General features: G+C 46.8%; 2 protein-coding genes across 8 annotated transcripts in view; both read left to right on the top strand.

Annotated features, from left to right (window-relative positions):
- Positions 1–5,959: 5,959 nt before the first annotated feature.
- On the top strand, positions 5,960–10,929 carry PRXL2C (peroxiredoxin like 2C). 2 transcript variants are annotated; one of them, XM_055791481.1, is made up of 6 exons: positions 5,963–6,613; positions 7,152–7,220; positions 8,704–8,757; positions 9,165–9,270; positions 9,517–9,648; positions 10,270–10,929. In XM_055791481.1, the coding sequence occupies exons 1-6, from the start codon at positions 6,152–6,154 to the stop codon at positions 10,395–10,397; spliced, it is 951 nt and encodes a 316-aa protein (XP_055647456.1). In that variant the 5' UTR covers positions 5,963–6,151; the 3' UTR covers positions 10,398–10,929. The 2 variants fall into 2 exon arrangements, with proteins under 2 accessions (XP_055647457.1, XP_055647456.1); XM_055791482.1 differs by lacking the exon at positions 8,704–8,757 and having other exon boundaries at positions 5,960–6,613.
- Positions 10,930–13,455: 2,526 nt separating this feature from the next.
- CDC14B (cell division cycle 14B) overlaps positions 13,456–15,591 on the top strand; it is a 46,068-nt gene continuing 43,932 nt past the window's right edge. For 2 of the 6 annotated variants that reach the window (XM_055790528.1, XM_055790531.1), the window contains exon 1: positions 13,457–13,788. In XM_055790528.1, coding sequence (XP_055646503.1) covers positions 13,629–13,788 — 160 coding nt within the window. In that variant the 5' untranslated portion in view covers positions 13,457–13,628. Of the gene's footprint in view, positions 13,789–15,591 lie in introns of all 6 variants that reach the window. The other 4 variants (XM_055790533.1, XM_055790529.1, XM_055790530.1 and 1 more) reach the window with 3 other exon arrangements.

The raw sequence follows: 15,591 nt of genomic DNA on the forward strand, positions 1-15,591 counted from the left end.
CAACTCATTCTTAGCTAGCACTTAGCATGATGTTTTTACCATAGAATTGTAAACACTAATTTATTTTTAGCTGATAAGTAATAACCATGTTATCTCTAGCTAAATAATACTTAGATAAACAAGAATACACTTGTGCTAAATAAACAATACATCTTGCAGTAAACTGGTTGCTTTACAAATACACACCCCATACTCTAGACAATGTTTATGCTATTGATATAGGCCACACATCTCGTCAGATATTTTGTTCAGCTGCTGTAAATAAAGGAATTCAGGTTGTATAATTACAGCTGGTATTTTTTTTCACTATTCAATACAGAACAAATAAATTACTCTATATCTCTGTGTAATTATTTTTCTTCCGCTTGAAATGGCAATAATCTGAACTTCCTGTTGTCCTGGTTTCAGCTGGGATAGGATTAGTTTTCTTCTTAGCAGTTAGTACAGTGCTGTGTTTTGGCTCTGATGTGAGAACAACATTGATAGGACACTGATGTTTTTAGTTGTTGCTGGGTGATGTTTAGACTAAATCAAGGACTTTTCAGTTCCTTGGGCCCTGCCAGCCAAGAGGGCTGGAGGGACATGGGACATTGGGAGGGGACACAGCCAGGGCAGGTGAACCAAACTAGCCAAAGGGACATTCCATACCATATGATGTCATGCTGAGTATATAAACTGGGGGGGGGGGGGGGGGGGGGGGGGGAGAAGAAGGAAGTGGGGGGGACATCTGGCATTATGGCATTTGTCTTCCTAAGTAAACTTCACATGTGATGGAGCATGTGATGGAGCGCTGCTTTCCTGGAGATGGCTGAACACCTGCCTGCCCATGGGAAGTGGTGAATGAATTCCTTGTTCTGCTTTGCTTGTGTGCACAGATTTTGCTTTACCTATTAAATTGTTGTTATCTCAACCCTTGAGTTTTACACTCCTTTCTGATCCTTCTCCCCATCCCTCTGGGTGAGGGGGAGTGAGTGAGCGGCTGCGTGGGGCTTGGTTGCCGGCCAGGGTTAAATCATGACAGTCCTTTTTGGTGCCCAACATGGGGCTCAAAGGGTTCAAGATAACAACAGATTTGACTGGAATGTGCTAATTCAAATTTATGCTTGCTATTGCTGTTTAGCTCTGAATTGGCAGGCTCCTGTGCTTGCCACGGGGCATGCTTGCCTCACTGTATATTAGACTCTAGTGCTCATTAGTGGCTGCTCCTTGCTTTCGCTGCTTGCTGTGCTGCTGCACTGCTTATCACTCACTGTGCTGTGCCTGGGAACATTCTGGCAACAGCCATGGCGATGCGCCGGGGCTGGCAGGTGGCCAGGGCATGGCTGCTGTTTCTGTGCTGCTCTGCTGGACAGGCTGGAACTCCAGTGTGAGCTCGAGTCAAAGGGACTGTGACCTGTGGATGAGTCCACATGGGAGCAGGACACCCCAAAGCCCCTGTGGCCATGAATAAGTCCAAACCTGAGCAGGTATACGTCAGTGTGTCTGTGGCCATGGATAAGTCCATGCCACAGCAGGTATGCCTCTGAAGGGATTGTGGCCTAAGGGCAAGTCCACGCTGGAGAAGGTACACATCAAAGCCTCTCTGGCTGTGGACAAGTCCATGGTGCAGCAGGTACACCTTGAAGTGTCAGTGGCTGTGCATGAGGCCATGCTGGAGCACCTCAAAGCATGTGGCCATGGATAAGCCCACAACAGAGCAGTAACACCCCTGGAGGGATTGCGGCCAGGGATAAGGCCATGCTGGAGCTGATTTACTTCTGAAGGGACTGTGGCTGTGGGTAAGGCCACCCTGGAGCAGGTCTATGGTCACAGACCATGGATAAGGCCGTGCTGGAACAGATGCACCTCGAAGTGACTGTGGCTGTGGATGAGTCTGTGCTGCAGCAGGGATACCCCTGGAGAGACTGTGGGTCATAGCTGAGGCTCCACGTGCAGCAGGTACAACCCTAAGGGACTGCAGTCTGTGGGGAAGTCCAAAGTGGGCTTACCAGAAGTGGCCCACTGAGCACCTGCATTCCATGGCATGGCTCTAAGCCTTAGAAGGAGCAAGGGGAGGAGTTCATTGCAATGTTAAACCCCATGGGCTGTTCCCAAGGGACCAGGTGAAGACTGTAATGGAAATACCTTTGAATTGTTGTAACTCATTATTTGAGTCGCATGTTATAGGAAAGACTGCAGCAGGAACCACCTGAACCATTGGAGGACAAGCCTTACAAGAAGCAGTGCAAGTGCAGCAGTGACCTGACCTGAGCTGGCTTTGGTGACCAATCACCCCGTACAACACACAACCTCTCCTCTCCTGAGTGACCACCAGAAGAAATCGTGTTCATGAACTAAATGAACTCAACAGACATTCTGTGGACATTTGTGGACATTTTATTAACATTTTTACGGGGGTGGTCCATAGACTAGGAGGATGATACCTGTGTATTATATCAAAGGACGGGAAAGGTGAGTGGTTAATGAGGTTGTATTGGAAAGTGTGGCATGATGTAAATGGTATGGAATAAGGGATGGAGACTGTCCTGGTTTCAGCTGGGACAGAGTTAATTTTCTTCTCAGTAGCTGGTGCAGTGCTGTGCTTTGGATTTAGTGTGAGAACAATGTTGACATCACACTGATTTTTTTAGTTGTTGCTGGGTAATGTTTACAGTAAGTCAGGGGCTTTTCAGTTTCTTCAGCCCTGCCAGCGAGAGGGCTGGTGGGGCACGGGAAACTGGGAGGGGACACAGCCAGGACAGGTGACCTGAACTAGCCAAAGGGATCTTCCACACCACTGAACATCATGCTGAGTATATAAGCTGGGGGAAGAGGAAGGAAGTGGGGGGACATCTGGCATTATGGCATTTGTCTTCCTAAGTAAACTTCACATGTGATGGAGCCCGGCTTTCCTGGGGATGGCTGAGCACCTGCCTGCCAATGGGAAGTGGTGAATGAATTCCTTGTTCTGCTTTGCTTGTGTGCACAGCTTTTGCTTTACCTATTAAATTGTCCTTATCTCAACCCTTGAGTTTTACATTCCTTTCCGATTCTCCTCCCCATCCCTCTGGGTGAGGGAGAGTGAGTGAGAAGCTGCATGAGGCTTGGTTGCCAGCCAGGGTTCAACCATGACACCTACCCACAGCACAAATTAACCCAACCCTTGGTTAATTAAGAATTAGATAAATTTCTCTTTACAACTGTAAATTGCACTGCAAGACACTTGCATCTTTAATGTTATATTATGATTAATAATGCCAATGTACTAATTGATTCTCCTTAGGACACTGTGAAAGACATCATTCTGATGACTGCGTTTTTAAGTTACCAACATTTCTGTATTTAAGAGCTATAAAGAAAAGAGTAGAAGGGGAAGTTTCCCTAATCACAGCTCATATTGAAGAATTATGTGGGTTTAGTAGCCTGCAATCTTAAGACAGTCAGTACTGTCCAGAGTATTGGCAGATACGGAGTCTTTCTTCCTACCCAAGTCAGTGGAACTTACATCTGTATTTTTGTTACGCATACATAAATGAAAGCCTTTAAGCTTCAGCTTTAAAAAGTGACTCGTAATTTTGAGTGTTTCCTCTTTCAGAGAACATGTCAGTGTTCAACTGCCTTCACCTCTGTTCTTTCTTCATAAAACTGGGGATGACAGTGATATATATTTCTATTCTAGCAACACTTAAGAATCTGCATAAAATATTAGAACCACACTTTTGAGGGGCTGTAGAGAATGCTTTGGTGAATATCCTCAGAAGTCGCTATTCCTCAATTGTATATAGCTGAAACCTAGTGTTAAGGATATGTTTTTCAGCTAGTTTAAGGAGGCCAAATAGCATAAAGGAGTGAGGTCTGCAGGCAGTCTTGATTGGCTTAGTAGGAATGTTTACCAGTTCTTGCAGACAGGCTGGACTCCTCAGGCATTTCATTTCAAATTAAGTGAGAATGAGCATTCTGGGCACAAGGTCAGATATGCACAGACTGGGCTGGGACAGTGTCCTTCGAGTCTGTAACACCATGCTGCCCAACTCTGTTTCATCAACAGGCTCATCCCTTTCTGTACTCCCAATCAGAGGTAGTTGTACCCTCTAGTAGTACAACCATGTCATCTGCAGGCTGTAATTTCCAGCTGCAATGGCAAGGGCTGTGGTCCAAGCTATACTGATGACAAAGCTGTGCTCCTGAGCCCTGCCCAACACTACCCAGAGTTTTGCTGTGGCTCCAACATAGCAAAATTACACGCTCAGCCTGCCCACTTCAGCCTTTTGACAAAAAGCAAGGCATATCGGATGTGGTCAGTTGTCCCTGCTTTGCTACATTCTGCAGTAGTCAAGGGTATGATTCTATGATTCCCATCAGTGCTGCTGTGGGGCCACAGAGCAGTGCTGCACAGCCCATGTTTGGTTCATCCACTGCTAGTTAAAGCAATCTGACAGCATAATATATAGGTAAATGTTAAGTGAACAAAAAAGGCTGATGACAGTAACAATGGGGAGTAAATACTGCCCAAATTCTTACAGAATCATAAAATCACTTCTGTCGGAAAAGACCTTTAAGATCAGCAAGTCCAACCGCACCTAGCAGAATGTAAGTTTCACAATTTTCAGAAATTCTTTACTACTTTGAGCTCATTGCCTTTTAAATCAAAGTCATTGTGAGGACATACTTGACTGAAAGATTAGCCCTTGAAGTACACAGACATAGGCAAATACACAAGAAATGCTTTGCTGATGTTCAAACACTGATTTGCTAGCTCAGCAAAGTAGTAGTATTATTATGCTCACAGTTAACCTGGCAAGGCCACAAGCCGGATCCACATGGTGAAATAAACTTTCATTTCTGAAACAGGACTATACTAGTGGGTGGATACTGGATAGTTTCACCTGTGTGTGTATGTGCTGGAAACTTGTAAAAAGCTATCAGTCAGGGATTACTTTCCCTTAGGTTGTCACTAATAATGCAGAGCTGACCCGTCATTTCTGTTAACATGGCACAAATCACCTTACATGCCCTGAAGCTCTCTTTGGCAAGAGTTACAAAACAGAGTTGGGAGGTATCCCAGCTGGAGGTCCCACTATGCTTTATCATCCTGTGTAGATGTCTTATACGGAGCTCATTTGACTTTTCTGACGTTGTGACACTAGAGAGAATTTCTTTCACTGACTAATGCAAGAGAAATGCTGGTAATGCACTCCCTTCTACGGAAGGTCTGGCACAGAACAGCTGGAAGTGATAGTGGCTCTCAGGCTGAACAGGATTCAATAAAAATGTGCCATTGCAAAAAACACAGCCACAATACCAGCACGTCTAAGGGGATGTACAGACCCAAGACATGAAGAAAATTTAACTTAGCTAAAATACTGTGTCTAGTTCTAGGCACTGAACCTGAGGAATGACAGAAACCATCTAGAAATTCCAGAGGAAACTACAAAATCTGTATTCCAGAAACTGTAGAAAACATGACTGATGAGAAGAAATAATTTTTTTAAATTATTTAGTCTAGGAAACAGCAGATTGAGGGCAATTTAGCAATTGTCTGTGTACGGCTGAAAAGTCACTGCAGTAACGGAATTAACCTGTTCTATCATGTAACAGGTTTCCTAGTCATATAAAAGCAATGGGCTTCACACAAAGTACAGTGGATACAAGTTTGAATAACATCAACACTATAGACACTGGGACAGTTTGCCTGGAGGCACTCTGGAACTAACACCGGAGAGCTTCACGAAGGCCAGTAATTCCTGAAGATCCTCCAGTCCTACTCCTGCCAACAATTCTTCTCTGCCCACTTAGCTAAGGGAAGTGCTCTCCTCCTTCAAAGCTGTCAGCTAACACAACAGTCCCGGAGACCACGGTACTCTTCAGCTGCCCAGCCACCTTCGTTTCACGCTCCTCTGTGCGCTCGGTTCTGGCACGGGCGCTGCTCAGCACCCTGCGCCTTCACCCGCCCAGGTCCGTAACCTTCTGCTTTTACCGCTGCATGGGAACGGGGCCTGGTTTCTTCTGATGCAGCAGTGTGACAACTCCTCCACAACAGAGCTCCGTGGCTCGCTCACAGACCTCTGAAAGGCCACGGCACCCCGCCAGGCCACCCCTGACCGGGAGGCTGCGTGACCAGTCGCCGCTGCTGCTCGCACACCGCTGCCGGGAAGCCCGGTTCGATTTTGTTATGTCTTCCAGGCACAAAACCGCCTTCCGACCGCCGCCGCCCAGCGGCTTTGGCAGCAGCTTTCTCGCTCTTCTTACCCCAGGCCCGAGACGCACCAACCCCCCGCCGGCCGGGCCGCAGGCGCCGCCGAGCCTGGCTGCCCTCCCGGGCCGGGCCCTCCCAGCCCGCCGGGGCGCGCCCGTCACCCTCATAGCCGCCGCGCTCTCCGCTGCGGCCCCGCCTTACTCCCCTCCTCCTGCGCGGGGGCAGGCCTGCCGGAGCGGCGGGCCGCGGCGCGCCATGGCCGGGCCGGCGGCGCCGCCGGTCACGCAGCAGGTGGGCCGCGCATGGGGCCGCGGGCAGCGGCAGGAGGCGGTGGAGCTGCGGGAGGCCGCCCGCTGCCTGGTGGTGGACGCGGACGGGAGGAGCGTCCCCTTCAAGGCCCTGTACGGGGAGCAAAAAGCGATCGTGGTGTTCGTGCGGGTGAGGAGGGGCGGCTGCCCGGGAGGGTTGTCTCGCCGGCCTGCGGGCCGCGGGGGGAGCCCTGCGGGGCCCAGCGCGGCTGCGCAAGCGGCGGGCAGCGGGGAGCTGGCACAGGCTGCGCTGCGGCAGGAGGAAAATACGAAGCACATTAGTTGTAAAACACCACCGCCACCCCGCCGCCCCTTTCTTTGGCAGGTAAAACGATACAGTATTCACCTGAAAGGAAATAAGTCTTCAGCCATGTGTTTAGTGAAAAAAGTACTGTGTCCCTTGATATCCCGGGCAGTGAGCCAGCTCTCGCATTTCTAAAACACCCAGTTATAGAAATACTGGCAAGGCCCCTAGGCCAGTGGCCTTGTTCAGGCTGGGATTAAACCAGGATCCTAATCCGACTTTGGTGACAGCAAAGAACTTAAATCTTTCCTGTGTCCCGTTCCTGATCAACTCTGACATGGTTTGTGCCCAAAGTCAGAATCTGATCCTTCTATTGCTATGCGATGTTGTCTGTTTCTGACACATACAACTGGTTATGTTGCAGAATTTTTTATGTTACACCTGTAAGGAGTATGTAGAAGACCTGGCAAAGGTCCCCAAGGCGTTTTTACAAGTAAGTACTCTGCCTTTAATACGTACATAGGCTTGATGTAGTTGAGCAGGTTTCTTATGTCCTGCCACAGGCTTGCATGAGGCTTGAACCTTCTAGGAATTAAAAAAGGCTCAGAAGAAAGTTTGCATTGTTTGCTACAATAGCCATAATGCATCTGCCTGGAGACACAGGAGAGGATTTATTGCGTTACATGCTCCATTGCAGCAGCCTTATTTCTCCCTGCCCTGTTAGTTTGATGCAGGTTTTTCTGCTGTGTTCTGAATGGACAACATCTGACAGGCAGTTCTTTTGGTATTAGTAGTGCCCTGGGCAGCTGTCTTTTCCTGACCACTAACTACTGCCCTTTCCGTTGTGCTGGTACCACTGACAGATGGTTGTGCATGGAACAAGATCAGAAAATTGATCTCGATTAAATAGTCTCTTTTTCTATGGTTATTTGTCAGCTGCATCAGTTGTGTGACCTGTTCTCTAGGCAGCTGCACAAACAGGAGTGGCATAGTGACAGAAAGGAGAAATGTAGTGGGCAGGGGTTGCTATGGATGGGTGTTGGGTGTTAGGAGATACCAGAGAAAGACAGTGATCCCCTGCTAAATGTGGAAGGTCAATCTGGCCCTTCTAGGCTGCTGATTGAAATTCTGTCATACTTTATTCCCAACAGCAGCACAGCTGATGACAGACACAGCTCCTTGCTGACAGCAAGCCTTAGATGGAACTACTTAGGGACTTGGGGATGAAAAGGGGGAATTTCTTTGGCAGCTCCCCTTCTCAGGACAGATTTTTCAAAACTTCTCTATCAGCATTACTCAGAATGACATTTCTTAATTTGGCTGTTCAAATGTATACAGGGAATCAAAACTGTCATGCTTTTCTTGGTGTGAGAATTCCATGTTTAGGAGGGCTTCAATATCAAGTAAAATGATTCTATATGGGAAAGGCAGGTGTTACACCCTAATATTAAAACAACTTTGCATTTTATTAACTGTTCTGCTGGCATCTAAATCAACTTAAGTGTTGGCCTCTGTTTTAGACTCAGGCCTAATGTTGCACCTGCAAGTAAGCAGTACAGGTAGATTCAAGTTACATTTATTAATGAGCATCTATATGTAAATCACAGATGTATGTGTTGCATGCTGCTGCTTTAGATGCAGGTGCAACTGAGTGGAAATCTTGAATTTCCAAAATAATAGCAGGTTGCAATCAATTGAAAAGATGGCTACTAATGCTACAGAAAACTTGAAGTTTACACATCTGTTATTTAAAAGTTGTCTTTAAAAATAATTTTTCATTTAATAAATTAATGTAGCAGCTAACTGTCATTGGTAGACAAAGCTGCAGGCTCCAAATGTGTAAATGATGTTGATTTCAAATAAGTTTAACTGAGTGCACTGTGATCATTAACTCAGGATACCAGTCTGCAATTCTTTGCAGCCATGCAGAAACACAGAGTTCCTCCTTACAGTTTCAATACCGTGTTCTGTTCTAGGAAGCAAATGTGAGGCTTATAGTTATTGGACAGTCATCTTACCATCACATCAAGGTAAATAAAGTAGGCATTAAATATATTGTATGCTTTATTGTGTCTTAATGGTCTGCACTGAGGGATTTAGAGCTGGGTGAAAAGACGGTCATTTGCAACCACAGAGAAAGAGGACAGAATTCTTTTTCCTGAAGCAATTCTAATAGTAGTACATGAATAAAGCAAATAAACTTTCAGTTTAAAAACCACTGGGGCTTACTAAGGAATCATCTTTTCTTGATTTCACTGGTAGCTAAAAGCTTTGTGGCTAAACATTTTTGGCCTTTAGTTTACTTACATGACAGATCCACAGGTTTCCAAATTGGGGAGGGGGTATGTGTCACTGGTTTTCCACTGTCAGTACATTAATGACTAATTACTGTCTTAACCTTAAAAATACTACTTTTTTGTATGCATATATTTTGCAGCCCTTTTGCAGTTTAACTGGGTATACACATGAAATGTATGTAGATCCACAAAGGGAAATTTATAAAACACTTGGCATGAAAAGAGGTGAAGGTAGTAACATATCAGGTAAGAACAGTTTTCTCACCTTGTTTGGACTTATACATTGAAAACCAACAATGCTCTGATAAAATAGTATAATCACAATGAAATACCAAGGGACTTGCCCACCAGACGGTCTGTTGTGGGCTGTATTTTGTCAAAACAGTGGTAATCAGGAAACTCTGAACTATTCATGAGCAGTTGTTCAGTTTTGTTGTTCTCCTTATATACGTCTGTATTTCTAGATAACAAGAGTTTTGCTGTTTCGTTTAGTGCGGAGCCCTCACGTAAAATCAAACACACTCCTGGGAAGCATTAGGAGTGTGTGGAGGGCAATGACTGGCCCAGCTTTTGATTTTCAAGGAGACCCTGCTCAGCAGGGAGGAGCTTTGATTTTAGGCCCAGGTGAGCTTCTTTGTTTTGCATGAACATTAACAGTCTTCTTCTTCAGCTGTTCGCTTTAGCGCTACTGTCTTGGCTGCTGTCCCTGTGGACCCCAAGGAGACAGTATTGTATTGTGTTGAACTGTGTGATTTTGCTGGCTGAAGGAACCAGTTAAAGTGTCATAGTGCAGTCCCACCTCCCACAGAGGTGGCACAAAGCTGATCACAGTCCTGCGAGCTCATAGGAGTGCTGATGCAACAGCTGCTTCAGAGCATGGAGGGGGTTTTTGACATTGTGGTGTTTACCTACGTTCTGCTTTCACATTTGATTTGAGGTATTTAATGTAATTTCAGTAGAGGAATAATGCATGAAAATGGGGCTGCAACATGACAAAGTCATCAAATCATTAGGAAGCATCATACTACAGCAGATTTAGTTCAGTTAGATGCTTCAATGTTCCTTGCTTCTGTAACAATTAAAACAAAAATTGTTGTTGTTGTTTAAAATACAGTATATTGTGCAAGTTCACGTTTGTATAACAACTAGTAGGAAATCAGAATGCTTCTTTGATTCAGTTATGTCTTTGAATAAATAAATATTTTATTCCACTATTCACATAATCTTATTCTCATTCCATTCCAGGCAATGAAGTTCATTTTTTTCATCTTGATAAAAACAGGCTGGATCATGTTCCCATTAATACAGTTTTGCAGCTGGCAGGCGTTAAACCAGTAAATTTCACAAACAAGCCCCAGATTATTGACATATGACACTGACACAAGATACAAATTTTTTAATTTGTGCTCCTCAAGAACAATTCCCACAAGCGTTGGTACCATTGTGTCTTTACATGACATCTGAAACCTTTGTCTAAAAAATGAGAGCACAGAACAAATTAGCTGGCAGTGAAGATGGACACAAAGTGGTATTTCTGTTGCGTATAGGATAACAAAAACTAAAACACAGCTGAGGCTTATTGCAAAAAATCCTGTATCTTATTATTTCCTCATCAAACAATTTTGCTAATGTATTTTAAAAATCTTTGTTCAAGATGCACCAAACTAAAAAATCTGGTTTTGCTCAGGAAGAACTTGGGATTCTTGCTTTCAGCGGATCACACAGGCTTTCAATCCAATACTTGCCAGCAATGTTTCAAAACTTCTAGCACTGTGTGGTCTTGTATTAAAATAAACCTTGAAAAATCAGTTTTGAATACTGGGACTTCAGCTTCTGCCTACTTTTGTATCTGTCGCAGACATTATGAAATGCATTTTATAGTTTTAAATAAATACTTTAAATACATCATCCATTGTCTGCAGTTTTTCTGTGTCATACAAAAAGGTGGGTCTGTAAGATGAGGGAGAGATGTCTAAACATATTTCTGATCAGACTGTCAGTTTTGGAGTAGACTGTAGTCAATTACTTGTTTTCCTACGAAGACTTGCAGCAGAATATTCTCCCTTGTATGTATGTACTTTCTCTCAGAGCAAGAGGTCTCTGAAAAAATGTCCTTGGTTATTTCTGTCTGAGACAACTGAGCTAAAGACAACAGTTTGGTTTGCAGTTCTGTTAGATATATTACCCATTTTTCTAGAAATGTTTATGTTCAGAATCTATTGCTTTCATTAAAGTAGATGTGCCCTCCTTCATCCATGAGTTACTACTTTTAAGCAATTTTAAAATAAGATTGTCTGAGACCTGCAGAGGAGCATATCCTTCTCTGCAGTATCTGATCTTTGGCCTTCACTGTAAAATGCTACAGTTAATACAGATGTCACCTGCAAATTCTCTCCCCTTCTAAGCTTTAACACTAATGCAATTGTAAAACAGTATTCTGTGAAGACTTTTGTCCCTGCATCCATTGAGGTCACCAGGCAGGCCCAGAGCAAGCTGCAGAGAGCTCTACACTATTTAGAGCATGTGAAATTAAATGCAGTGTTCCATAACGAAAAATAAAAGGGTTGCTTAAGAAACATAATGATACTAAGCAGTGTAATTCCATTAGAGGTACTATGCCTTAGCACCTTATTAATTACATACCCATTTTGATAACAGTGTATTTAGAAGAAGGATATTATTAACGTAAAACCACTGTTCAGTTCCCTGCTTTGACTCCACAGCACTCGGCACAGGACTAAAGGTAGTCACGTGCAGACTCTGAACCCGTGTAATTTCAGGGCTGGCCAAAGGCTTCCTCAGAACTTGGCATAAGGGACTGGCAATGGCAGCTGAGGGTTACAGCGGGGTAAAGTCCCTTTCCCATTAACCCCTACCCCTACATTCATAAAGAAGGAGCTGTCCCCCTCCCTCCAGGGCTCCCCAGCTCACCGATGATTTCTGAGTATGCTGGAAACTCTGGAACGCAGCTGCCCCCACAGCAGAAAGCAAGGTAGAAAACTGGTCTTATGTTTGTAAAACAAAGACAAGAAAAGCAGAAAACTTAATTTCAAAGAGAAAGAATGATAAATGTTTATTAGCAGTGCTTCCACTCAGCTTCATTCATCTGATCGTTACTGCCACAGACACCCACTCTAGTTCCTCATCTATTTTGCAATCATTTCATTTTCGTGTTCTTGGTTCTTTTGAGTTTAAAGGAATTGTTTGGCTAGCTGTTTTTCTGCATGTGTGGCTTTCAGAAGAATTCAAATAATATACAATGGGAATAGTTCTATTGCCAGTTCTACATTACATGAAACTAACTATAGCTAGAAGAACTGCAAACTCTTAACGGGGATTGGAACTAATTAAGTTGTAGTTTGATGGCTCTGTAGGTCGAAGTCATCTACTCTCTACCATTTCAATACTGACAGGAGCCACAGCACGGCCTCTGTGTTATTCCCAGCAAAACCCCATGTTCAGAAAGATTCTCCAAGTGAGGGCAAACAAAATGAGGGAAGACGACAGAGGAGAGTGCGGTGGAGCAGCAATCCGAACAGGGCACCAGCCCTGCGTTCCGCACCCAGCCACAGCCCCACCGAGCCCTCTGGTGCCCTGCGAGCACACCACCATTCCCACGTGCGTCATGGATTGGAATGATGGCCACACTCATCCATGGCAGAAACCGTTTCCCAAGAGTCAGCAGTTAGGTCTCTGGTGTTATTTAGAAAAACTGTTTTTAAAAAAGTTACACAGTGGAAGACAGAAACCAGTGGGAGATAAGCAGTGACCTCATGTGAGCAGACGGGTGAACACTTACGAGAGAGCTTTTGTCACAGCCAGTTAAGAGATGAGGGGTTTCGGGAAGTTAATTACTAGCTTGTTTTTTTCAGTGTCTGCTTATAATAACGGTGTGTTTTGCAGTATCACCGAGTCCGAGTGGCAGGCTCACGCCCAGTGATCGTAACTTTCCAGACGAATCCATGTTAAGTTCCGAGCAAGGGCGGCTCAGCGCGCTGGACACGTTCCAGCTGGCCTCGCGCAGTGCCACCTCCCCGTGGGACCCTCTTCCGGTACGTGTCGCGAGAGGCACCTGGAAGACTGCGACGCCTCAAGACACTCAGTAACCGAAACCGCTCATGTCCGAAGGCTGCGGCTTCCCGGCAACGCTGCCGGCGCGCCCGGCCGCCGGGGCGCCGCCCCCCTAGACGCCGCGTGCCGGCGCCGCCCCCCCCGCCTGGGGCCCGGCGCCCCCCCGGCAGCCCCCGGCGGCGGGCAAGGGCCAGGTGCCGCGGGCCCCGCGCGGCCCCCGTCCACCTGTTACAGCGGCCACTATGACATCACCGTCCCCACCGCTCCGCCGTGTGGTGACGCCACACGGCGCTGACCCAATCGGAGGCGGCGCGGGGGGGCGGGGGGTGCCGGAGCCGCCGCCGGCGCGGGGCGTGGGGGACCGTAGGTGCATGGGGCGGTGGGAGGGGGCGGTGTCCGGGGAGACGCGTCAGCCGCCGCCGCCGCCGTCGCGGGCTCCCTCCCCTCCGGCGGCCCGGGCCCCGCGGGGAGCGGCGCGGCGGGGATGAGGCGGTCTGCTTCGCACCCACCGTAGCGGCGCGGCCGCCTCCGCCATGAAGCGGAAGAGCTGGGCCGAGGCCCGGCGCCGCGCCGCTGCCCCGGCGCCGCCGGCTCTGAAGAGAACTCGGGGCGCGGCGTCGCGGACGGCGGGGGGCGAGGCGGAGCGGCGGCAGCCGCCCCCCGCTGGGTCGGAGACCTGCCTGAGGATCGCCGGTGAGGGGGGCGTGCCGGGGGGGTGGGGGGCGGGCGGGGGGGTTGCCGGGGGGACGTGGTGGGGGCCGCTGGCGCGCGGGGTGTCCCGTCCCGTCCCGTCCCTTGGCGTCGCGTTCCGTCCCCGTCCCCGTCCCGCCCTCGCGCCGGCCCCCGCGCGGGAGGTGCGGCCGCGGGGAGGGAAACTTTCCCTCAGCGCCGGGGCGCCGCAGCCCCGCCGGGACCCGCGGCGCTTGGGCGGCGGCGGCCGCCGCTGCCATCTGGGCAGTGGGTCGGTTCTTGCGTCTCTCCGGCGTTCCGCGCAGCGAAGTGTGCTTGAAAAATGCATCTCGAGTCCGGCCGTGCTTCCAGAAGAATAAATACCGTGGGTTTTTATTAACCCTGGCTGTGCCGAGCAGTTGCCTTGTGCTGTCTCTTTCAGCTTGTAAAAGAGTAAAGGGAAAACACATTTGAACCAGTAGAACATGGGCGGGGGGGGAGGTGGAGTAGCGTATTTATCTCGGTATTGGGTCCGAATATAACATTTCTCCGAACGTTGTGCTTGCTGACTGACGGGTAAAATAGCGGACAAGCTTTGCACCTCCTCTTGACACTCGAGTGCCCAGGGCTTCTGCAGGCTGGTTTGCTCCGTGTCCCCCGTCCTTCCCATGGCCCAGGCTTGGGGCTGTGCTTTGTTTTGGCCTTGGTGGAGAAGCAGATTGGATCACGGCCAGAATAATTCTGGATTTAGGTTTGAGTTCCCCAGCTAAAAGACAGGCTTGAGTTTAGTTTGCCTAAAAGAAAAAAAAAATGTCCTGTATTAGAGTTTGAGAGTGCTATTATTTACAACATCTCCTAAAAACAAGAAATAAACCTCACTTAACTAATTCTCTGTGGAGGATGTGGGAAATAGTCCATAGATGGAGCAAGCAAAAATGCAAAGGGCAGATGTGGACAAAAGGCACCAGTCTTACCTGTGCCAAGAAACAGGGTTCCTTAAATTATCTGGTGTGTCTCCTACATGATGTTATGTTTAGGAAACTGTAAGATTTTGTTTCGGAAATCTGGTATACAGATGTCGGAAGAATGTAAATTCCCAAAGCATACCAGATTCCTCTTTTTTAAAAAGCTCTAATACTGTCAGGGAATAAAATCCTAAATACCGCAGCCTAAAATACAGTATTTTAGGCCTAATCTACACAGAGAAACATAATAGTGTACTTACATGCAGAATTCTAATGCAACAGTAACTCCTTATGTGTATTTTTCTATAACTGCAGCCATTTATATAGGAAGTGATGATGGTACTGTTTTACGGTTAGATGTAGAAACCCCTCATTTGGCAGGTGATAACTTTTTGATATCAAAATAATTGCACTACCTAGAGCTGACCTGTCCAGCTCAGGTCTCCAGCAAACTGGTCCATCTAACTGTTCTCACATAGCAGTTGCTTGGATCTGATAATGCACATCTGACATCAACAGGGCCCTTAAATTACTGCATCTTCTCCTCCAAAGAAATGTTCACCCCCTTTAAGTAATATCGTAGAGCACCTAGGCTTTGACTTGTGTTTTTTCAGTGGCATTTCACCATGTGCAGCAGTACACAGTATAACAAACTTGATTAAAATGCAGTAATTATTATTGTTAATATTTCTTTTTTCTTGATCTTTTTAATGTGCACAGTGACCACTGTGTACAGACTTCTAATAACAGAACAGTTATAGTCAAATTTTTGTTACACAGGTATGTCATACATAATTTTGAAAACAGAAACCTTAAAAGAATGAGCTCAGATGCTTATCTTTTTCTTCAGCTGTTTTAAAAG

The sequence above is a fragment of the Falco peregrinus genome, chromosome Z (assembly GCF_023634155.1).
Source record: "Falco peregrinus isolate bFalPer1 chromosome Z, bFalPer1.pri, whole genome shotgun sequence".
Lineage (NCBI taxonomy): Eukaryota > Metazoa > Chordata > Aves > Falconiformes > Falconidae > Falco > Falco peregrinus.

Coding starts and splice junctions, on each gene's coding strand:
- PRXL2C (XM_055791481.1), top strand. CDS start 6,152: ATGTCTTCCAGGCACAAAACCGCCTTCCGACCGCCGCCGCCCAGCGGC. Junction 7,221..8,703: donor TCCCCAAGGCGTTTTTACAA/GTAAGTACTCTG, acceptor GTTCTGTTCTAG/GAAGCAAATGTGAGGCTTAT. Junction 8,758..9,164: donor CATCTTACCATCACATCAAG/GTAAATAAAGTA, acceptor TATATTTTGCAG/CCCTTTTGCAGTTTAACTGG.